This window comes from Oncorhynchus mykiss, chromosome 17 (assembly GCF_013265735.2).
Source record: "Oncorhynchus mykiss isolate Arlee chromosome 17, USDA_OmykA_1.1, whole genome shotgun sequence".
Taxonomy (NCBI): domain Eukaryota; kingdom Metazoa; phylum Chordata; class Actinopteri; order Salmoniformes; family Salmonidae; genus Oncorhynchus; species Oncorhynchus mykiss.
The window spans coordinates 54,123,998-54,148,051 of record NC_048581.1 but is presented as its reverse complement, the minus strand read 5'-3'; the positions used below and the strand labels follow the sequence as shown (position 1 = coordinate 54,148,051).

The 24,054-nt window shown below is 41.8% G+C and overlaps 1 protein-coding gene across 1 annotated transcript in view; it reads right to left on the bottom strand.

The window, feature by feature from the left end:
- The window catches only part of LOC110494094 (sodium- and chloride-dependent GABA transporter 2), a 40,891-nt gene extending 17,264 nt beyond the window's left edge, over positions 1-23,627 (bottom strand). The window contains exons 1-2 of the mRNA XM_036950134.1: positions 23,462-23,627; positions 911-1,119 (exon numbers count right to left, since the gene is read on the bottom strand). Of these exons, the coding sequence (XP_036806029.1) occupies positions 911-1,119; positions 23,462-23,532 (280 nt within the window). The 5' untranslated portion in view covers positions 23,533-23,627. The remainder of the gene's footprint in view (positions 1-910; positions 1,120-23,461) is intronic.
- Positions 23,628-24,054: the final 427 nt, after the last annotated feature.

Below are 24,054 nucleotides of genomic sequence, written 5' to 3'. Positions count from 1 at the left end.
CACAATGTTCTTTTACCAATTTTGGTCTTTAAGGCAGGGCCGACAAACAAGTTCCTTACTTTATGCCCCTTCCACTTGCCTTTTCCATTTTTGAGGAAATGCTGCAATTACTTGGTTATAATTTTAGGTAGAGCAGACATTTCCACATGTCTGTGTTAGCTGCATGTGTGACATAACTCCACCAGTCCTATTTATGATATAATTCATAAAGATTGTACTTTAAAAAAAAATCAATTAGTATATTTGAGTTTAACCACAGGAATGCAAGTATGTGTTTGTGTAGCTGACGGACTTAGCTACCACCTGAAGTGTTGTGCGTCCATTTGTCATGTAAATGTTAGGGATATTATCATGGGGTTGCTGGGAAACGCTCAGTCGCCTAACATCATCGAACATTGCAGATAGAAAGGCCATGAAGAGTCATTGTGATTCCTAATTCTACATGTCACAGAGGCATGTTTGTACTTCATAGCATATTTCTATCAGAGCGCAACAAAACGTTGTACAGTAGTGATGTGCATATCAGTATAGAGATTCTGGAAGCACCTAGAAGGGTTTGGATCCTTTTGGGCACACAGGCAGGCGCTGTTGTTTTTATGATTGTGCCCGCCTGATAGCATCTAGCCCTAGTGTGTAAATATCCCTATAATATTATAGCAACCACTGACATGTTTATATCAGGCCATTACACATCTCTTAATGATTATTCCATTACCGTCTTGTAATTGTGTGATTTCAATATTAGCCTAAGATATGAAAAGAACAACTCTGTACTGTCTCCACCACAATGAAGTTAAATGAAGTGACTAGCTCTTTTGCATTGATAATGTAAAAGACAAAGGCTCACCTTGCCATATATTTAATGTGAGCTTAATTGTATGACCATGTAAAGATGTGATGTGAGACTCACCTCCTCCATTTTTGTAGCACAGATATGGGAACCTCCATACATTCCCCAAGCCTATGATCTGTCCGGCCACAGCCAGGAGGAACTCCAGCTTGCTTGACCACTGACCCCTGATCTGGGTGCTTGGCACAGGGACAGGATGGACCAGACCCATCTCCTGCTGGGAAAGCGTATTGAACCTCAAATTGGGATCATTATGCTTTTCCATAACACTGAGGAAGACAAAGACAAAGTTGGTTTTATGCGGTGAACACACGTTAATCTAACATAGTCTGTGTGTTATGAAGACAGTATAAGGACACACAGCTAACAGCTACATACTGTATGACCTGCTACATGAGAACAGGACCAGCTCCATTTGACCAGTTACATATGAACAGCTACATATGACCAGCTACAGTACATATGACCAGCTACATATAAACAGTTACATATGACAAACTACAGTACATATGACCAGCTACATATGACCAGCTACATTTGACCAGCTACATTTGACCAGCTACATATGAACAGCTACATATGATCAGCTACAGTACATATGACCAGCTACATATAAACAGTTACATATGACAAACTACAGTACATATGACCAGCTACATATGACCAGCTATATTTGACCAGCTACATTTGACCAGCTACATATGAACAGCTACATATGACCAGTTACATATGAACAGTTACATATGAACAGCTACATATGACCAGCTACATTTGACCAGCTACATGTGACAAGCTACATATGACCTGCTACACATGACCAGCTACATATGAACAGTTACATATGACCAGCTACATATGAACAGCAAGACTAAATCAAATCAAATGTATTTATATAGACCTTCGTACATCAGCTGATATCTCAAAGTGCTGTACAGAAACCCAGCCTAAAACCCCAAACAGCAAGCAATGCAGGTGTAGAAGCACGGTGGCTAGGAAAAACTCCCTAGAAAGGCCAAAACCTAGGAAGAAACCTAGAGAGGAACCAGGCTATGTGGGGTGGCCAGTCCTCTTCTGGCTGTGCCGGGTGGAGATTATAACAGAACATGGCCAAGATGTTCAAATGTTCATACATGACCAGCATGGTCCAATAATAATAAGCCAGAACAGTTGAAACTGGAGCAGCAGCATGGCCAGGTGGACTGGGGACAGCAAGGAGTCATCATGTCAGGTAGTCCTAAGGCATGGTCCTAGGGCTCAGGTCCTCCGAGAGAGAGAAAGAAAGAGAGAAAGAGAGTCAGGATGACCACATCAGTGACTCAACCCACTCAGGTGACGCACCCCTACCAGAGACGGTATGAGAGAGCCCCAGTAAGCCAGTGACTCAGCCCCTGTAATAGGGTTAGAGGCAGAGAATCCCAGTGGAAAGAGGGGAACCGGCCAGGCAGAGACAGCAAGGGCGGTTCGTTGCTCCAGAGCCTTTCCATTCACCTTCCCACTCCTGGGCCAGACTACACTCAATCATATGACCCACTGAAGAGATGAGTCTTCAGTAAAGACTTAAATGTTGAGACCGAGTTTGCGTCTCTGACATGGGTAGGCAGACCATTCCATAAAAATGGAGCTCTATAGGAGAAAGCCCTGCCTCCAGCTGTTTGCTTAGAAATTCTAGGGACAATTAGGAGGCCTGCATCTTGTGACCGTAGCGTACGTGTAGGTATGTACGGCAGGGCCAAATCAGAGAGATAGGTAGGAGCAAGCCCATGTAATGCTTTGTAGGTTAGCAGTAAAACCTTGAAATCAGCCCTTGCTTTGACAGGAAGCCAGTGTAGGGAGGCTAGCACTGGAGTAATATGATCAAATTTTTTGGTTCTAGTCAGGATTCTAGCAGCCGTATTTAGCACTAACTGAAGTTTATTTAGTGCTTTATCCGGGTAGCCGGAAAGTAGAGCATTGCAGTAGTCTAACCTAGAAGTGACAAAAGCATGGATTAATTTTTCTGCATCATTTTTGGACAGAAAGTTTCAGATTTTTGCAATGTTACGTAGATGGAAAAATGCTGTCCTTGAAATGGTCTTGATATGTTCTTCAAAAGAGAGATCAGGGTCCAGAGTAACGCCGAGGTCCTTCCCAGTTTTATTTGAGACGACTGTACAACCATTAAGTTTAATTGTCAGATTCAACAGAAGATCTTTGTTTCTTGGGACCTAGAACAAGCATCTCTGTTTTGTCCGAGATTAAAAGTAGAAAGTTTGCAGCCATCCACTTCCTTATGTCTGAAACACACGCTTCTAGCGAGGGCAGTTTTGGGGCTTCACCATGTTTCATTGAAATGTACAGCTGTGACATATGATCAGCTACATATAAACAGTTGCATATGACCAGCTACATATAAACATTTACATATGACCAGCTACATATGACCAGCTACATATGACCAGCTACATATGACCAGCTACATATAACCTGCTACATATGACCTGCTACATATGACCTGCTACATATGACCAGCTACATATAAACAGTTACATATGACCAGCTACATATGACCAGCTACATATGACCTGCTACATATGACCTGCTACATATGACCTGCTACATATGACCAGCTACATATGAACAGCTACATACGACCAGCTACATACGACCAGCTACAGTACTGTCTGCTGTGAATTACAAGTATCTTTTATACAAATGTTTAACTTGGCTATAAAACCTTTGTAACTTTGTCTCAGGGCTCTCAACGAATCATCTGAGGGTGATTCATCGACCAGCTATCATTATTGTAGATCACTCAATTGATTCACTTTGTGTGTTGTATTGACTTGCTCCCTTATTAATAAGTCAATAAAGATTTGGTTTAAGTATAACTTTGACTTGTGTGATAAGTTTTTTTCTTCTCATTTGATAGTAAATAAATGAACCACCACATTTGGCGACGAGGATGGGATGTGAATCTTCACTTGGTGACCGCTCCTGACGACCTGTGTAAATGGTGCACCAGGGATCCCTCAAACTTGGGATCTCAGGGAGACCACACTTTGGGAACAAAGCAGATTGACCCACCTTTGATCTGAGAGGCAGCGAGCCGAGTGGATACCACGTCCCGAACTTAGTTTTTTTTTTAAAAGAGGTGAGCGAAACATGCAAAGTGAGTTTTTAAGACAAGCCTTTGTTACGTAGGCTCTGAGTGTGTATTCCTGTGTGAGGGGGGCACCTTGGAGGCGTAAACAGGGCAGAGTCAGTGGAGTATGATCTGAGAGTTAGTCGACTCAAAGACACCTATCATTGGTCAGATGCGGGCGACCTAGAGCCGTCCTGACACTGAATTGATCACAGAGGGGATTGGTGCGGTCTGTAGGAGTGATGGGCCAGGGTGACTGTGGGATCTGTGTGAAGCACGGTACCTTGTGAAACCCTATTGGAAGAAGATCCTCATTCTGAAAAGTGTCTGTGTGACCGTCTAAGTGACCCTCAGAAGTGGTGAATTCCAATTATTTTAAATGTGCTAACCAGGAATGCCCTGGGTTTGGTCATTTAGCGTTAAACATCTAGTATCTGTGTGAACTAGTTTTGGCCATTTAATGTTAAAACATCCAGAATCTATGTGACCTGGATGAAAACTAGAATCTGTGTGAACTAGGTAAGACCATTTATGATATAGTCTAAGATAGTAAGGTGCACCAGTATTGTTTTAAACCTGTACCCCATTTTAGAACTATTGAAAGATTTAAATGTATGAGTTACATAATCATAGTAACTAACCATGAGATAGAAATTAGAAAATATTCCTGCAGGTTAAACTCTAATTGATTAAGCATGTTTGGGAATAGCATTGTGTGAATGTGATATGAGAGTTGTGTGAGTGTAAATAAGATTTAGACATTTGCATAATATGATGATTGAAATTTGGTAGTCAGAGTTGATATAATGTTATTTTGGGGTTCTGTCCATTACTGCCCATCATAGAATATATCTGGGTGCCATTGAGAGCGGGATGTTAGCAGTAAGTCTATTGTTTCTGGGAGGCTAGACTTTCCCGTGGTTTCTGGGGGGTTAGATAACCGCTGAGGATTCCATGACAGACCGGTCATTGTCCGCGAAACAAAAGTTGGGAGTATGTTTGGAGAGCTTCTTGCAACCAATAAAATGATATATATATATATATATATATATATATATATATATATATATATATATATATATATATATATATATATATATATATATACAGTGCCTTGCGAAAGTATTCGGCCCCCTTGAACTTTGCGACCTTTTGCCACATTTCAGGCTTCAAACATAAAGATATAAAACTGTATTTTTTTGTGAAGAATCAACAACAAGTGGGACACAATCATGAAGTGGAACGACATTTATTGGATATTTCAAACTTTTTTAACAAATCAAAAACTGAAAAATTGGGCGTGCAAAATTATTCAGCCCCCTTAAGTTAATACTTTGTAGCGCCACCTTTTGCTGAGATTTTTTGCACATCGAGAGACTGACATTTTTTCCCATTCCTCCTTGCAAAACAGCTTGAGCTCAGTGAGGTTGGATGGAGAGCATTTGTGAACAGCAGTTTTCAGTTCTTTCCACAGATTCTCGATTGGATTCAGGTCTGGACTTTGACTTGGCCATTCTAACACCTGGGTATGTTTATTTTTGAACCATTCCATTGTAGATTTTGCTTTATGTTTTGGATCATTGTCTTGTTGGAAGACAAATCTCCATCCCAGTCTCAGGTCTTTTGCAGACTCCATCAGGTTTTCTTCCAGAATGGTCCTGTATTTGGCTCCATCCATCTTCCCATCAATTTTAACCATCTTCCCTGTCCCTGCTGAAGAAAAGCAGGCCCAAACCATGATGCTGCCACCACCATGTTTGACAGGGGGGATGGTGTGTTCATGGTGATGAGCTGTGTTGCTTTTACGCCAAACATAACGTTTTGCATTGTTGCCAAAAAGTTCAATTTTGGTTTCATCTGACCAGAGCACCTTCTTCCACATGTTTGGTGTGTCTTCCAGGTGGCTTGTGGCAAACTTTAAACAACACTTTTATGGATATCTTTATGTGGAAGGACCACCAGAGGGCAGGCTGGGCTCATGGATAGTAGCCCAACAAGGCATGGGAGACAAGGTAACCAGAGGCAATTAAGCACAGCTGACGGTACTAATGACATACTCTCCTTCCCCTATAAGAGAGAGAATGGAACCAGCAGAGAGAGGGGAAACTATCTCTGGAAGATGGCCACCGAGAGAGAGGAGCTATCCAGGAAGAACCACTAAGACGGTGACAAGCCCGTGACTTTTGGTTGTAGTTTAAAGATAATCCTATTATGTTCTTGTTTCACCTGGAGAAGAAGATGTATGTTTTTCCTTGGAAGATTTTCATTGATTATGTTGGAGTGTTTGTGTTGACCCAATGCCCTCAATAGAGAACTGTGTTCAATCAAGAAAACTTACTCCTGACTCGTTTATTCCACCTTCCCGCTTTAGAGTGACGCCCAATTACTTGGTCCGCTCACATTGGTGGAGGATGCGGGCACTAGGTGGACGAGTGACCCAAGGATAAGTGAGTAAATCAAGATTCTTCCAGTAGACCCGGAGGAACCCTTCAAGAACGATGGATAACGCCCTACTACAACAATTGATCACGGCACAGCAGACAACCATAGAACTCCTGCAACAACAGCTGAGCCGACGAGAAGAACCTAGAGTTAAGCCAAGAGCGGCTGCTCACGCCATCTTACCTCGTCTCTCCAAGGAGGATGATATTGAGGCCTTTCTCATGACCTTCGAAAGGACGGCCACCTTGGAAGAGTGGCCGCCCACAGAATGGGCGAGCGCATTAGCCCCTCTTTTGACCGGGGTGGCTCAGGAAGCCTATTTTGACCTGGATTCCCGCGAAGCTGCGGACTATGGGCGACTAAAAACCGAGATCCTGTCCCGGTACCAACTGACTGCCAGAGATAGGGCTGTAAAATTCCATCAATGGACCTATACAGCTGATCAACCCGTCCGTGCCCAGATCTTCGCATTAATACGACTGACGAAACAGTGGCTAGAACCTGGAAAGGGAGTAGGACATGTGATAGAGACTCTCGTAGTGGACAAGATATTGAGAGAATTACCCAGTGACTTAAAAAGGGTTGTGGGGCAAGCCAACCTGTTGTCAGCCGACGACATAGCCCAGGCGGTAGAAACATATCGGTCTACAGGGGAGTTGTTAAAAAGTGACAAGGAGGAACGGAAGGAGTCTTCCAATCCCGTACCACGACTCATCCCGGCGCGCCCGCCGCCGAAACGTCCAAACCCCCCCCGGAGGTGGGAGAAGTCAGCCACCACACAGCAGGGTCGGTGTTATAAATGTCAGTCTCCCAACCATTATGCCCCACAATGTCCTAGCAAGGATGAGCCCATGGTCACGGAGTCATCACTGCCTATCCCCACACATCCCGTTTTGAGGGGGCAGGATCAACACTGTTGGTTAACAGAGATAGCCCCAGCCTCAGAGATTCCGGTGCGAGTCGAAGGACAAGATGTGGTAGCTATTCTCGACTCGGGAAGTATGGTTACGTTAGTAGAGGAGCGGATGGTGACCTCCGCAGCACTGCTACCAGACAAAGTAGCCGTATCCTGTATCCATGGAGACACCCACTATTACCCCACTGTGAATCTGCCTATTCTCACTCCAAAAGGAAGGTGTACAGTCAGGGCAGGGAAAGTGCCCCAGCTGAAGGTGCCATTATTGATCGGGAGAGACTGTCCCCTATATAAGGAGCTTCGGCAGATGACGTTATGTACGGGAAGAAGAGGGACAGGAAAGAAGAGAAAATCCAAGCCCGAGGTAGTAGTCCTACAAGGAGACGTAGCCGCGTCCTCGTCCTCTGCAGCAGAGGAAGAAATAGCGACCCAACGTTTACGACAGATATTCCAGGAAACCACCGATGAAGACACATGTGAAGGGTTATACACAACGCAGGAAGAAAGGAGCAACCAGGCACTAAGGGATATATTTGAAGCTCCATCCGAGGAGGGAACCTGGAAGGGATTCTCCTCGGTCACCCCTGATGGGGATGTGGAACATCCTCCACATCCCTCTACCGAGGTCGACCTGCCCCAGGAATTAAAGGGACAGTTCGGCACCTCGCAGCATAGAGACCCAGACCTAAGGGAGGCCATGAGGAAAGTGAAGGTGATCGACGGGAGGAACGTCGACGGATCAGGTGAGCCCCCTCTTCCTTACTATGCAATCAGGCGGGGTCTCTTATACTGGGTCGTACGACGAAGGGGGGAAAACCAGGAATTACTAATGGTGCCTAGGCCATACAGGGATACAGTTCTACAGTTAGCCCATTCCCACGTCCTAGGAGGACACCTGGCACGAGACAAGACTATTGACAGAATCATGCAGAGATTCTATTGGCCCCGGGTCACCCGGGATGTGGCCAGGTATTGTAGGACGTGTGATCAATGTCAACGTACAGCCCCACGGCCACACCTACGTAACCCTTTGATTCCTCTCCCCATCATAGAGACTCCCTTTGAACGCATAGCTATGGACCTCGTAGGACCCCTCCCAAAATCCGCCAGTGGACACGAGTACATCCTAGTGGTTATAGATTACGCTACCAAGTTCCCGGAGGCCATACCCCTGCGTAACATGTCGTCAAAGGGAATTGCCAAGGAGTTATTCCTGATGTTCTCTCGTGTGGGCCTCCCCAAGACTATCTTAACCGATCAAGGAACCCCGTTCATGTCCCGGTTGATGAAGGACTTGTGTCGGTTATATCAGGTTCAACAGATACGTACAAGCATATTCCACCCTCAAACAGACGGGTTGTGTGAACGCTTGAACAAAACGATTAAAAGCATGTTGAGAAGAGTGGTGTCCCGAGACGGGAAAAACTGGGACATGCTTCTCCCACACTTAATGTTTGCCCTGCGAGAAGTACCCCAGGCATCCACTGGATTCTCTCCGTTTGAATTGCTCTATGGCAGACCCTGTCGAGGAATCCTCGACTTAGCCAAGGAGACCTGGGAGACCCAACCATGCCCCTTTCGATCCACAATAGAGCACGTTACCCTGATGAGAGACCGCCTGTCAGCAGTGTGGCCCATAGTCAAGGAGCATATGGAGAAGGCCCAAAGGACCCAAGGCCGGGCCTATGATAAGTCCGCGACCCCACGTGAGTTCACCGTGGGAGAGAAAGTGATGGTGCTTGTGCCCACGGCCGAACATCGCTTGCTGGCGCAGTGGAGGGGGCCCTACGAGGTAATGAAAAGGGTCTCACCGGTCAATTACCTCATCAAGCAACCTGACAGGAGGAAGAAGGTCCAACTCTATCACATAACCCTGCTGAAGACGTACCATGGGCGAGAGGAGGAGGTGGCTTTGATGGCCCTGGAGGGCAAAGGAAAAGAGGAGGCTCTACCACAGGTGCGCCGTGGCCAAACTCTCCTACCGGAGCAGTCAAGACAGCTAGACAAGCTGATTATGAACTTCGGTCGAATATTCTCTCCATTCCCAGGACAAACAGATGTCCTGTTCCACCATATCCACACTGAACCCGGCAAGAAGGTGCATATCCGCCCTTACAGGATTCCTGAGGCTCGCCGAGTCATCGCTAAGAAAGAGGTGAGGGAAATGTTGAGGATGGGCGCGATCGAGCCCTCGACGAGTGAGTGGTCCAGTCCCATAGTCCTGGTCCCCAAATCCGATGGTAGTATGAGACTCTGCAACGACTTTAGGGGCATGAATGCCATCTCTACATTCGATGCGTATCCCATGCCCCGGGTGGATGAACTCTTGGAGCGCTTAGGAAAGGCCAAGTTCATCACTACCCTGGATTTGACGAAGGGATATTGGCAAGTGCCGGTGGCTCCGGAGGACCGCCCAAAGACTGCCTTCGCCACCCCAGAGGGGCTTTTCCAGTATGTGAGGATGCCCTTCGGACTGCACGGTGCCGCTGCAACTTTCCAACGCCTCATGGATGCCATTCTACGGCCCCATCAAGAGTATGCAGCGGCATGCATAGACGATGTGGTCATCCACAGCGAGGACTGGGATACTCACCTCCTGCGATTACGGGCGGTGCTCGTGAGTTTGGAAGCCACAGGGTTGACAGCCAATCCAAATAAATGCTGCCTGGGCCTGTCCGAAGCGGAATACCTGGGGTACACCGTGGGGAATGGGAAAATACGCCCACAGGCAGAGAAGACAAGGGCCATTTGTGACTGGCCTCGACCCCGGACCAAGCGAGACGTTCGGGCCTTCTTAGGGATAACAGGATATTATCGCCGTTTTATCCCGGGATATGCAACCATTGCCAACCCCCTCACAAACCTCATCAGGAAAAACCTGCCAAACCAGGTAGAGTGGAAAGACGAGACGGAAGAGGCCTTTCAATTGCTCAAAGATGGCCTGTGTTCTGATCCCGTTCTACAGGCTCCGGACTTCTCACAAGAGTTCATTGTGCAGGTCGACGCCTCGGATACAGGGCTCGGGGCCGTACTAGCTCAGGGTAAAGGTGAAGAAGAGAAGCCGATTCTCTTCATTAGTAGGAAGCTCAGCGATCGGGAACAGAGGTATGCGACCGTAGAGAAAGAGGCCTTAGCCATCAAGTGGGCCCTCGATTATCTCCGGTACTACCTACTGGGTCGGAGGTTTGCATTAGTTACTGACCATGCGCCCCTCACGTGGATGGCTGGTAAGAGAAACAATAACAACAGAATAGCCAGATGTTTTTTGTCTTTACAACCGTTCTCTTTCCATGTCATCCACAGGGCCGGATCGAGGAACGGGAATGCAGACGCGCTGTCCCGACGCGACCAAGACGGTGCGTCTGGCGCCCGACCCTCCGGTTCGGTCCTGGGGGGGAAGGTATGTGGAAGGACCACCAGAGGGCAGGCTGGGCTCATGGATAGTAGCCCAACAAGGCATGGGAGACAAGGTAACCAGAGGCAATTAAGCACAGCTGACGGTACTAATGACATACTCTCCTTCCCCTATAAGAGAGAGAATGGAACCAGCAGAGAGAGGGGAAACTATCTCTGGAAGATGGCCACCGAGAGAGAGGAGCTATCCAGGAAGAACCACTAAGACGGTGACAAGCCCGTGACTTTTGGTTGTAGTTTAAAGATAATCCTATTATGTTCTTGTTTCACCTGGAGAAGAAGATGTATGTTTTTCCTTGGAAGATTTTCATTGATTATGTTGGAGTGTTTGTGTTGACCCAATGCCCTCAATAGAGAACTGTGTTCAATCAAGAAAACTTACTCCTGACTCGTTTATTCCACCTTACCGCTTTAGAGTGACGCCCAATTACTTGGTCCGCTCACATTTAAGAAATGGCTTTCTTCTTGCCACTCTTCCATAAAGGCCAGATTTGTGCAATATACGACTGATTGTTGTCCTATGGACAGAGTCTCCCACCTCAGCTGTAGATCTCTGCAGTTCATCCAGAGTGATCATGGGCCTCTTGGCTGCATCTCTGATCAGTCTTCTCCTTGTATGAGCTGAAAGTTTAGAGGGACGGCCAAGTCTTGGTAGATTTGCAGTGGTCTGATACTCCTTCCATTTCAATATTATCGCTTGCACAGTGCTCCTTGGGATGTTTAAAGCTTGGGAAATCTTTTTGTATCCAAATCCGGCTTTAAACTTCTTCACAACAGTATCTCGGACCTGCCTGGTGTGTTCCTTGTTCTTCATGATGCTCTCTGCGCTTATAACGGACTTCTGAGACTATCACAGTGCAGGTCATTTATACGGAGACTTGATTACACACAGGTGGATTGTATTTATCATCATTAGTCATTTCGGTCAACATTGGATCATTCAGAGATCCTCACTGAACTTCTGGAGAGAGTTTGCTGCACTGAAAGTAAAGGGGTTGAATAATTTTGCACGCCCAATTTTTCAGTTTTTGATTTGTTAAAAAAGTTTGAAATATCCAATAAATGTCGTTCCACTTCATGATTGTGTCCCACTTGTTGTTGATTCTTCACCAAAAAATACAGTTTTATATCTTTATGTTTGAAGCCTGAAATGTGGCAAACGGTCGCAAAGTTCAAGGGGGCCGAATACTTTCGCAAGGCACTGTATATATATATATATATATATAGGGGATACAAATTTCCCAGCTCTGCAGATTGTGCTGCGTGAAGGCAGAGTCATTAGATCATTTATTTTGGTACCGTCCATATGTAGCTGAAGAATTGCAACATAGCTGTGGAGAGTCCTTGAAAATGCAAATGAAATGGTTGATGTAAGTACCTAAGAAATTCTTACACTTTATATGGATTCTGTGACGATATGAAAATATGATGAATTGTATGTGTGTATAATCAATTACTGGAGATTTGATAAAGTAATACTGTGAATATAATGAAATGCAACTGAAACAACCCATACGTAGACGTATGTAGGTTTTGAGTTGGTCCCTTTAACCTCAACCAAATTCCAAAGACTGGTGACATCCAGTGGAAGAGGGAACGGTTAGAGGCAAAAAAAAATTAAAAATCTGAACAGTTATGCCTGCTTCATAAGTTCTGTTATAGTGACAGATATGATTGAAACAGTTTTAGAAACCTCAGAGTGTTTTCTATCCACACCTACTAATCATATGCATATCATATATTCCTGGCATGAGTAGCAGGAAGTTGAAATTGGGCACGCTATTTATCCAAAAGTGAAATGCTGCCCCCTAGGTTAATAATTTGTGCAACGAAGAAGAAGCACATCCTGGAAGTACGGCCATCTAGGAACTGGGTAACACTGTTGAGAGTGCGCAAGACTTGAAAAGTAGCATTGGTTTGTTGTCTTCCTGTATTGAATACTGATTGCGCCGTCTACAATTTGATCGATTATTAATGTTTAAAAATACCTAAAGTTGTATTACAAAAGTAGTTTGAAATATTTTGGCAAAGTTTATAGGCAACTTTTGAAATGTTTTGTAGTGACGTTGTGTTTTGGTAAGCTATTTTTTTCTGGATCAAACGTGCTTTATAAATGGACATTTCGGGTATACATGGACGGAATTAATCGAAAAAGGACCAATTGTGATGTTTATGGGACATGTTGGAGTGCCAACAAAAGAAGCTCGTCAAAGGTAATGCATATTTTATATTTTATTTCAGCGTTTTGTGTAGCACCTGCTACGCTAGCTCTTTTGTTTATTACTGGTTCAGATGGGTGCATGCTTTCAGATAATAAAAATATTTTGTCGAAAAGCATTTTAAAAATCTGACATGTAGGCTGGATTCACAACGAGTGTAGCTTTAATTGTGTATCTTACATGTGTGATTTAATGAAAGTTTGAATTTTATAGCATTTTATTTGAATCTGGCGCTCTGCATTTCCCCAGGCAATTAGCCAGTTGAGACGCTAGCGTCTCCCTATCCTCAACAGGTTTTAACTTCATTAGGATAGGGGGCAGCATTCTGAATTTTTGATGAAGTGTGCCCAGTATAGTATATGCATATAATTGGTAGATTTGGATAGAAAACACTCGTCTGTGAGTATAACAGAACTGATATGGCAGGCGAAAACCTGAGGAAAATCCATCCAGGAAATGCTTTTATTTTGAAATGCCTGTTTTTCCATTGAAAGCCTATCCACCATACAAAGACTTATGACGCAGTTCACAATCCCCATCGCTTCCACTACATGTGGCCAGTCTTTAGGCATTTTTTCTAGCTATTACTCTGAAAAATTAGGGAGATGCAGCACTTTCAATGAGAGGACAGTGGACATTTTCAGACATGAGTCCAGCGTGACTGGGCGCATGCCTTTCTTGTTTTTCTTTTCTATTGACGAAGCTATCGTCCGGTTGAAATATGCCGATTATTTATGACAAAAACAAACTCAGGATTGATTATAAAAATCGATTGACATGTTTCTACAAACTTTTATGGTACTTTTTTGATTCTATCTGCTTTTTGCCAATCGATTACTGAACAACATATGCCATTTATATCCATAAATGTCCATTCACATTGAATTCATGTTCAGAAAATACTCAAAAATGTCCGCAGAAAATATAGGTAGCGCCGCAAGATAACGTAAATAGACATCATAAACTTTGACTAAATATACATGTTCTACATATAGTTAGAAAGATACACTGCTTCTTAATGCAATCGCTTTGTTACATTTCTTTTTAACGTTACAGAAATCGCTCACTATTCAATATTCTGAGACGGCGCTCAGATATAAGCAATAATTCTCCGCTATGTTGGAGTCAACAGAAACACACAATTTCAGCATAAATATTCCCTTACCTTTGATGGTCTTCGTTCAGAATGTACTGGAAGGGTTAAATTTAAGTTAAGTTAAATTTAAGTCTGGACAATTGTCTCAGAAACTGATTGGAGTGTGTCCACTTTTGATTAATTTACCCTAACGATGTAACTATAAAACGCTTATTGGATTTTCTCCTTTCGGGTACTACATTTGAAATAAAACTGCCCTTGAGGCCTGAAATTTTTTTTTTTTAATTTCCTTCCCAGTATGAGAGGAGTTGCTATATTTATTGAATAAACCTTTTCCATAAAGTTAGAGCAAATCCACCTTTCATTTTCCATTTGTTTTGTCTTGTCTTCCCACACACCTGGTTTCAATTCCATCAATTACATGTTGTGTATTTAACCCTCTGCTCCCCCCCATGTCCTTGTCCAATATTGTTTATTGTAAGTGCTTATGCACGTTATGTCTGGTGTGCGTCGGGTGTTGTACCCATTTATAGATTGTTCTGGTTTCCGGTGGGTTTTTATTATTAAACTGAGCTGTTGGAAACAGTTTTTGCTCTCCTGCGTCTGACTTCTCTGCCGCCAGTACGCACCCCTTACACATAATCTGAATTGATTGGAAAGCACAAGATCTGTTTCCGAGTCAATGAATGTCGATTTAACTCATTGACTGCAAATCTATTCCTTTTGCGCTTGTGAGAATCTCTGCGGAGAAAGCTTGGACCATTAATTACGACTATTTTCTGGGAAATGTGTCGTTATTATGTGTCAGATTTTAAGACTACAAACCATTGCAATTGAGTTATTTGCAGGATTTATTTGTCATTTCAATTGCACTGGGTCTATGATATTGACAAAAAAGGGGTTTCTGATTGTAATTCAAGTATTGGCATGTTTTGTCTGGACAGATAATTCCACCAGTGTTTGTTTAAGATATAAACTCAACATTTTAACAGCTTGCTTAGTTCAAATTGAAAAGCTCATTTATTCAATATAAAAAGAGAGGCGATTTCGATGTAATACGGTGTCTGTTGCCTAAATGGTCTGCTGGAATAACATATTGAGAATGGAATCGTCTTTAAATAACTTTATTTTTTATTATGGACTGACTGATGTATTTTATAAATTTGGCACATTACATGTTACTCTTAAAGTCATGGACTTTTCATAAGTAGGAAGCCAAAAGAGAAGAGATAATTGTCAAGTTTGTTTTTAACCTTACGATAGAGGTAAGCGCAGAACGTTGTTTGAGAATGGGTTATATTTTTTTCCTACTGTTAAGAATAGAAGAGTTATTCGTGCTCACTCAGCTATATTGGGCTGTAAGGGATGCAGTGGGTCATTTGCAGTAGAGGTATGAATAGTTGAATTGGAAACTTTCTGTGATTTCTGATTACTCTTGATGGGTTTATAGTTTAGGTAACACCAGTGAATTTGAGCAGGAAGTTAATGTATTCTAACATTATAATCTGTTTCCATTACGTGGAACAATGTCCGGTCATTAAAGTGGATTGCAGTTTTGAGATTATTTTTATTTTTACAGGAACAGTGCTGTCACGGCCTGACCTTAGTTACGACACGAGGGGACACGGCTAGCACGGAAGCCCGAGAGGCAGCCCCAATAAAACATTTTTGGGGGCACATGAGGAGATTGGCTGAGTCAGGTTGGAGACCTGAGCCAACTCCTCGTGCTTACCGTGGGGAGCGGGTTACTGGTCAGGCACCGTGTTATGCGGTGGAGTGCACAGTGTCTCCAGTACGCTATTAAAGCCCGGTGCACTCTATTCCAGCTCCTCGCATTGGTCGGGCTAGAATGGGCATCCAGCCAGGAAGGGGGGACTGTCACGCCCTAAACTTAGTTATCTTTGTTTTCTTTACTATTTTGGTTAGATCAGGGTGTGACTAGAGTGTGTATGTTTTTGTATACCCAGGGGTTTTTGTAAGTCTAGGTATTTGTATGTCTATGGTGGCCTGAATTGGTTCCCAATCAGAGGCAGCTGTTTATCGTTGTCTCGGATTGGGGACCATATTTAGGTAGCCATTTTGTCTAGGGTATTTGTGGGTTCTTATTCTATGTTTAGTTGCCTGTCTGCACTACTCATATTTGCTTCACGGTTCGTTTTGTTGTTTTGGTTAGTTTTGTTCGGTGTTCTTTCTTTAATAAAGAAGTATGTACGCTTACGACGCTGCGCCTTGGTCTCCTCCATATGACGACCGTGACAAGTGCACATGAATCACCATTTCAGGAAAAGTGTCAGTTTTAGCCAGCTGGAGAATTTTCAACTGCAGTTCCTGGGCAGGTTATTAAAAACAATTACAATAACAATACAGACAATTAATGAGCAGTGAGCACACGTAAACATAGAACAAGCAGCACGCAAAAATCAACAAAACTAAATACATAAAATCAACAAAGTGTATCCACACTTCACCAGCTACAGACAACATGGAAAGCGACAATACACAGCTAGGGATTCCTTTTTGTCTTCATGTTTTTTTGTTATAGGTGGTACAGTTGTGTGTGTGTCTGATGGTAGGCTATTCCAGACATGGGAAGCTCTCACAGAGAAAGCAGATTGACTAAAGGTGCTTCTCCTTAAGAACGTCTTATGGCTGCAATCCCGTTAACGGGATGATATGACAACAGCAAGTGAAAGTGCAGGGCCGCCAAATTCAAAACATCAAAAATCTCATAATTAAAAGTCCTCAAACATACATGTATCCTATATCGTTTTAATAGTAGTCTTGTTGTTAATCCCACCACAGAGTCCGATTTCAAATAGGCTTTTACGGCGAAAGCACCACAAACTATTATGTTGGGTGACCACCAAACCACAATAAAAACAGCCATTTTCCCAGCCAAAGAGGAGTCACAAAAAGCACAAAGAGAGATAAATTTAATCACTAACCTTTGATGATCTTCATCAGATGACACTCATAGGACTTCATGTTACACAATTCATGTATGATGTTTGATAAACTTCATATTTATCAAAACATGAGTTTACATTGGCGCGTTACATTCACTAGTTCCAAAAACATCCATGGATTGTGCATAGTCACATCATTCAACAGAAATACTCATCATAAATGTAGATGATAATACAAGTTATACACATGGAATTATAGATATACCTCTCCTTAATGCAACCGCTGTGTCTGATTTAAAAAAAACTTTACGGAGTAAGCAAACCATGCAATAATCTGAGACGGCGCTCAGAAGAAATAGTCACAATAGCCTCCATGTTGGCGTCAACATAAACAAGAAATTACATGATAAATATTCCCTTACCTTTGATGATCTTCATCAGAAAGCACTCCAGGAATCCCAGGTCCACAATAAATGTTTGTTTTGTTCGATAATGTCCGTTATTTATGTCCAAATACCTCTGTTTGTTAGCACATTTGGTATACATATCCAAACGCTCATTCTGGTCAGCGTTCCGTCGGACAAAAACTTTAAAAAGTTATATTACAGGTCGAAGAAACATTTGAAACTATGTACAGAATCAATCATTAGGATGTTTTTAACATATATCTTCAATAATGTTCCAATTGGAGATTTCCTTTGTGTCTTGATGAGCAATGGAACGCAAGTGGATACCATGAGGAATGCGAGTGATCAGAAAATGGCTGACTGCCATTCACCTGATAGATTCTGCTCTCATTCAGTCCCACAACACAGTAGAAGTCTCATTCAAATTTCTATAGATGGTTGACATCTAGTGGAACCCCTAGGTAGTGCAACATCATTTATATATATATATATATATATATATATATATATATATATATATATAATATGTAATAAATCAAGAGGATTTCATTGGGAACTGTGGTGAATACATACGAAGCTCAGATTTCTCACTTCCTGTTTTGATTTCTCCTCAGGATTTTGCCTGCCATATGAGTTCTGTTATACTCACAGACATCATTCAAACAGTTTTAGAAACCTTAGAGTGTTTTCTATCCAATAATAATAATAATATGCATATATTAGCAACTGAGACTGAGGAGCAGGCCGTTTATTTTGGGCAACTTATTCATCCAAGCTACTCAATACTGCCCCCCAGCCATAACTATACAGTCACCTCTCATGGCAGACCTTGTGGACTATACAGTCACCTCTCATGGCAGAGAGAGCGTTTTTCGTTTCTGGACCGTTCTTTTGAATTTTGTGTCAATTACAAACGTATAAGAACTGTATCAACATACTTTAGTCATATTTTATTATCAATATATATATTTTTTTACCTGTGCATAAGGCATATGTTTTGTCCATTTGCAATATGATTTCATAGGAATTCAAAAGTCAAAGTCAGAAGTCACTTTTTTTTGGCCAAATGCCATAAGAAATGTCCAAATGCAATATGAAAGATTTCAAAATGCCAAATCAGGATGTTATGTCCATTTGCCATGTACCATCACATATTTGACATGCTCAAATTTTGCAGAAATGCAAAATTGACTGGCCTGATGAACACAGGATGGCCGGGCAGTGATAGTTGTTCCTTTCCATCGCTCGTTGTGTTGATTTCATCATGTCCATTTGGTGATGTTTTTTTCACTGTTGAATCTTATTGCAAATGCACATGCAATCCACTTTTTTCCATGCCTTGCTACGGGGTCCTTGAATGAGCTATCAGACAGAAACATTGGGGTCCGTCTCTATGGGCCGAGCCGGTTTCAATGCACCTAGTCTTGCGTCTCGGAGACTTTTCCAAATGTCATCATTTTCGTAATGGTCAAAATGAATTGAAGTCATTGCAAATGTACGAGGCTGTTTCTCGGTCCGAGAACCATCTAGAGCCAAGTAACTCACCACGCACTATCGACCTGAGGTCTATAGAACGGGTTTCTAAAGTTTCAGAACTCTAGGTCTGACGGTTCTTTTTAGCTCGAACAAAGCTAACTATTGCAGGCACTGTCTGTCTCTATGCACACCAATACGTCCCTCCTTCCAAGCTGTGTGTGTGTGTGTGAGATTTAGTTTTTCTTTGAAATTTTATGGGAGAAATGACTGACTTACAGTTCATGGGGGTTGCCTAATCACACATATGAAGTTTTGAAAAGATCTGACCTTTTTAACCCTTGGAAACAGCACCTATGACATCATTTTAAGGCACTTCCGGTTTACACAGGAATCTGAAAGTGAACACCTATCCTCCTTGGGGTAGGCAATTATAGAATTTTGAGTTTTAAATCTTTATGTTAAGAACTGACTTATTTACGGAGCGTTTAGTGAGTGTGTGTTATTTCAGAAAATCACAGAAAATCACAGAAATCTCGCAGAGCTACGAAGCACACTTTAAAAAGATTCGTATGAACACGCTGCAACTGGATCTGTAACTGTTTAGAAAAAAAACTTTTTTTGAACATCACAAATTTGACATTGTACGATTTCTCTTAAATGACGATAGAGAAATGGCTGGTTCTTTTTTTATTGACACCGGAGGCTCCTTGACTTTGACGTGAAGCGGAAAAAATATTGCTCTATTTTCATTTTGGACCTTTAATCCCAGAAAAATGGCCATAACTCAAAAACCGTTCAGGCCTAGACGCCATCTTGTTCGGGGCCAACTGCCCATTATGCCAAACCTATGCTCACCAAGTTTCAGCTTCAAAATATTTTCTGTTTAGGAGATAAAGCCACGTCGTGATTCGTGATGTTTTGTACATTTGCAATATGATTGCATATGCCCTCTTGTGGGATTTACCGGGACAGCGGAAAAATGACCAAAATTTGATTATTTTATAAAACGGAAACCGAATGTCCGAGAGAGTTCGTTTGATGACTTCCCGGAAGATCCGGCCCTGCCGCACGGCCCGACTCCGTCCGCGAATTTTACAAATGTTTTCGAATGTCTAGTAAGGGACCGTACATTTGCAATGTGGTCGGTCTCACTAACCATATGGCGAATGTCAAAATGTTCCCTTAATTATGGCTGCGATCCCTGTACAGGGATCAACATCAGGGGAAATTTAAGAGTGACAACTAAAAGTACAACATCGTAACATTAAACATTCTTAAAAATGCAAGTGTCTACACCCTTCAAAAGATTGGAATCTTGGTAATCAACCTATGTTTTCCAATTTAAAATAGCTATTACAGAGAACAAATTCCACTACTTTTGTTTGAGAAGAGCAATCAACAACAGAAACATTTTCCGCCATGACAGTTTTTACACATTCACATCTGAAGGTAAACTTATGACTTACATTCTGATATCTTCCTCTTATTTCTCTTCCTGAGGATCCCAGTGATCAAATGAAGTGCCGTTTTCTTTGATAAAATCCATTTTTATAGCTTAAATCGAAACATTTTGTAACCCGTTTGTGCCGTGAATTCCATCTCTATCAATTTTTTTACGGAGCATTCAACGTAATTACACACGGTAAACCATCGTTTATCTAGTCATGGTTGGTTTCAGTGCATTCCTCTGGATGTTTGCAACACAGCCAAACGTGTGTTTTTTTTGCAGGGAGTATTGACCGAAGTGAACTGATTTGAAGACAATGAGCAATGACTACCTTGCGCACCAATCATTTTAGCGAAGCTTCATTGATGGACTGTATTTCTGCCCAATGACCACTGATCTTCTTGAAATCTATCTGGGTAGATAGCCAATGAGCTGAGGTAAACGCCAGTATGTAATGGTTTTAGGTTGGACCACCATTCCTTGTATGTAATCGCACGCGTAACGAACTCCATTCTCGCCTTGACGATCAGAGGAGTTGCTGTGAGGCTTGTTACGCGCAGCAGTATTTCGGGAAGTTGTATTTTCAACGATTTCATTGAAGATATCATGGCGAATAAATCAGGAAAAGCGAAGTCAAAGATTAAAGTGAAAGTGAAAAAGTGAAAGTGAGGAAAGAGTGTTATGATTCAAACAGGAACTGAGGAGCTGTTACTGCAAGGACAGGACGTACTTCTGGACGGGTAAGTGCTAATGCCGTTTTATGAAATGTAAATATATATATTTTTTTTTTGCAAAAAAATATATATACTGTATACATTTTTTTATTTGCAATGAAATGTGTGGTTTGTTTGTGTGTGTGTATATATATATATATATATATATATATATATATATATACACATTCCATGTCAGATATATATATTTTCCATGTCAGATTATATTTTACATTTTTTTATTCAAATGGAATGGAGTAGAACAGCAAACACACACATGGCCACTGCACCTGCTACTCCTCTCCATTTCCATATGAAATAGCCATTGGGTGCTGTTCAGGGGAGGGCAGTACCAGTTAGGTGTAGCAGGGTGGAAAAGAGGGTTTTTATTCTTCATACAAAAAATGTGTGTTTCTTTTAACCTTTGTATTCTGAGTATGACACCATTGTGGGTGTCAAAAGGGGGAGTTGAAAAGCATATATCAGTTGTTGATTTTTTCTGTTTCTGTAAAAAAAATGAATGAATGATAAACTTTTTATTATTTTCATGAAATGCTATTAACATATTACTATGTTGTGACCCCTAAAATAAAGGATAAGGAGTGACACCCTAGGGGGTGTCAAAAGGGGGACTCAAATGTAGCACCGTTTTATTCTGTTTTTAAATGAGCTGTTGTTCTCTTTTGAAATTAGCGTTTTAAGTTCCTAGGTGGCTGGTAGCCAATCTAGTACATAGTGGGATCGAATGGAGGACATGAAGGTATTTTAAACTTTGTAGCTTTTATATGATTCATTGCTTAATTTTTTATTCACACCCAATGGGGGGGGGGGGGGGGGGGGGGGTTGTGAGGGTTGAAAATATGCTTGGCCTATCATGAGGGTGTTTGTGTGTGTTAGAAGTAACATTAGCGGAAAGGCAATGGCTAACCTTGGGTATAGGCTGTTATCATAAGTTGTGGGGGACACATACAGAACGTAGTGTAGCAAACAGACTGTCTTTTGTTAGAACTTAAACTTAGCAATAACAGGAACCAGATGTGTGATAACGGTATCTAGGGTATAAGCGCATAGATATTCTACACAGCAACAGTTACATCTATCAACTGGAGCGCCCGGGGGCTGGGACCAGCCTGTGCGCCAACGATAGGCTGAGTGAGTTTAAACCACGCCCAGTCTCTACTGAGTATTTTAGAAGATAATATTAGTGTGCTGGCTAGTTCTCTGTTCTGCCCTGCGTGGTATTACAGCGAACCCGTATATATGAAAATTGCATTTACCATTTATTGCTTAGCTAATAAAAGTACATAGTATACAATCGGTGACTCAGTGTCATAACTTGTTCTGATACCAGATTCGAATTGACGCAACCCTAACACTAGGTATCCCCCTTTCCCTTGGGGCAAACCCACATCATAGCTAAGGATTGGCGACAGTTAGTTTTGACTATTACGCTGCTAGGCAAGTCAGTTACGAACAAATTCTTATTTACAATGACGGCCTACCAGGGAACAGTGGGTTAACTGCCTTGTTCAGAATGACAGATTTTTACCTTCTTAGCTTGAGGATTCGATCCAGAAACCTTTCAGTTACTGGCCCAACACTCTAATCACTATCCACCACACCTATCGCACCAAATGTGAATGCTGAAGGGGCATGGATTTGTGTAATGTGAACAAATAAACTCTCTGCATTATGACTTTACAATGGATAGAGGATAGAGAAGTGACAGAACACGAGCACTTAAATTAATAGGAAAAGGGGGCATAATACATTTAATGGACAGTTCTTGCAAAACTATTGAAATGTAATGGAGAGTGATAATGTTACATTAGTTTGACAGATGTATTTTTTTATTACCTCATACCAAAGTCCACTGATTTCAACAGTCTAAAATATGCTGCATATTATGCAGTATTTCAACATATCAGCATGATCAACAATTGCTAGTTTGATGGACGGAGCCTAATGACTGTGGATGGAATCTAAAACTTCAGCCAATGAAATATGATTTAAATAAAAGCATTCTGTCAAGGCCTCTTAAAGGCCCATAGTGTGATTCCATATGTGCCATTTCATAGTTTTGATGTCTTCACTATTATTCTACAATGTAGAAAATAGTAAAAATAAAGAAAAACCATTGAATGAGTAGGTAGGTGTGTCCAAACTATATTTTACAGCACATAAATGACCAGCCATTTACTAAGAAATAACATGTCAATGACACAGTAATTATGTTAAAGTAGTGTACACACATCCAGTGACCTTTAGGTGAGTGTCACGTCAAGAAAATCTGTTACATTTTACATTACAGTGTAAGTACAGTATAATAATGAGTAATTACAATACTGTTGCACTGTACTTACAGGAATAATTCCACTGTAATAAGGGCACTGTAATATAAAATGTTACCAAAACATCTAGCTCAAAGAAAATAATGAAATCTGTAGTGCTCACCATTCTCCATGCTTTGTAGCTGAGCAGCATTCTTCAAGAATTTCCTCTGAACGCCTCTCAACTTCATTCATCACAATGTTTTTCTCGTATTTTTATTATGTGAATGTTGTGCTATAATTGCCTATGTGGACTTACTGTATGGCAGAGCACTCTGAAAAGACAAAACTGAGAAAGATGCTCCTTTATTCTAAGTGTTGATAAATGATCTACATTTCACGGTTCTGGCCAAAGGTTAGAGATCACTCAATTGTGTCAACACACAAAACGTTATGTAAGACTGTGATATAAAAGTGATGTTAGTTACTTATAAACATAAAAATTCAGGATCCTTCACTGTTATCCCCCTAAAACCCCTACCCCCTATTAGAAAAACGATCACCTTACTGTTATACTAGTTTTCTTGTACTAACAGGTGTCTTTTTCTACTAGCACTGACTTTGTAATGACTGGTTTTGACAAATACTGTCATATCTAGCAACCTTGAGTTGAATGAGCTGACTGTAAGTGTCTCTGGAGAAGAGCGTCTGATAAATTATCAAAATGTAAAAATGTAAGATATTGTCAAATTAAAAATATATTGAATTTGGCCATCA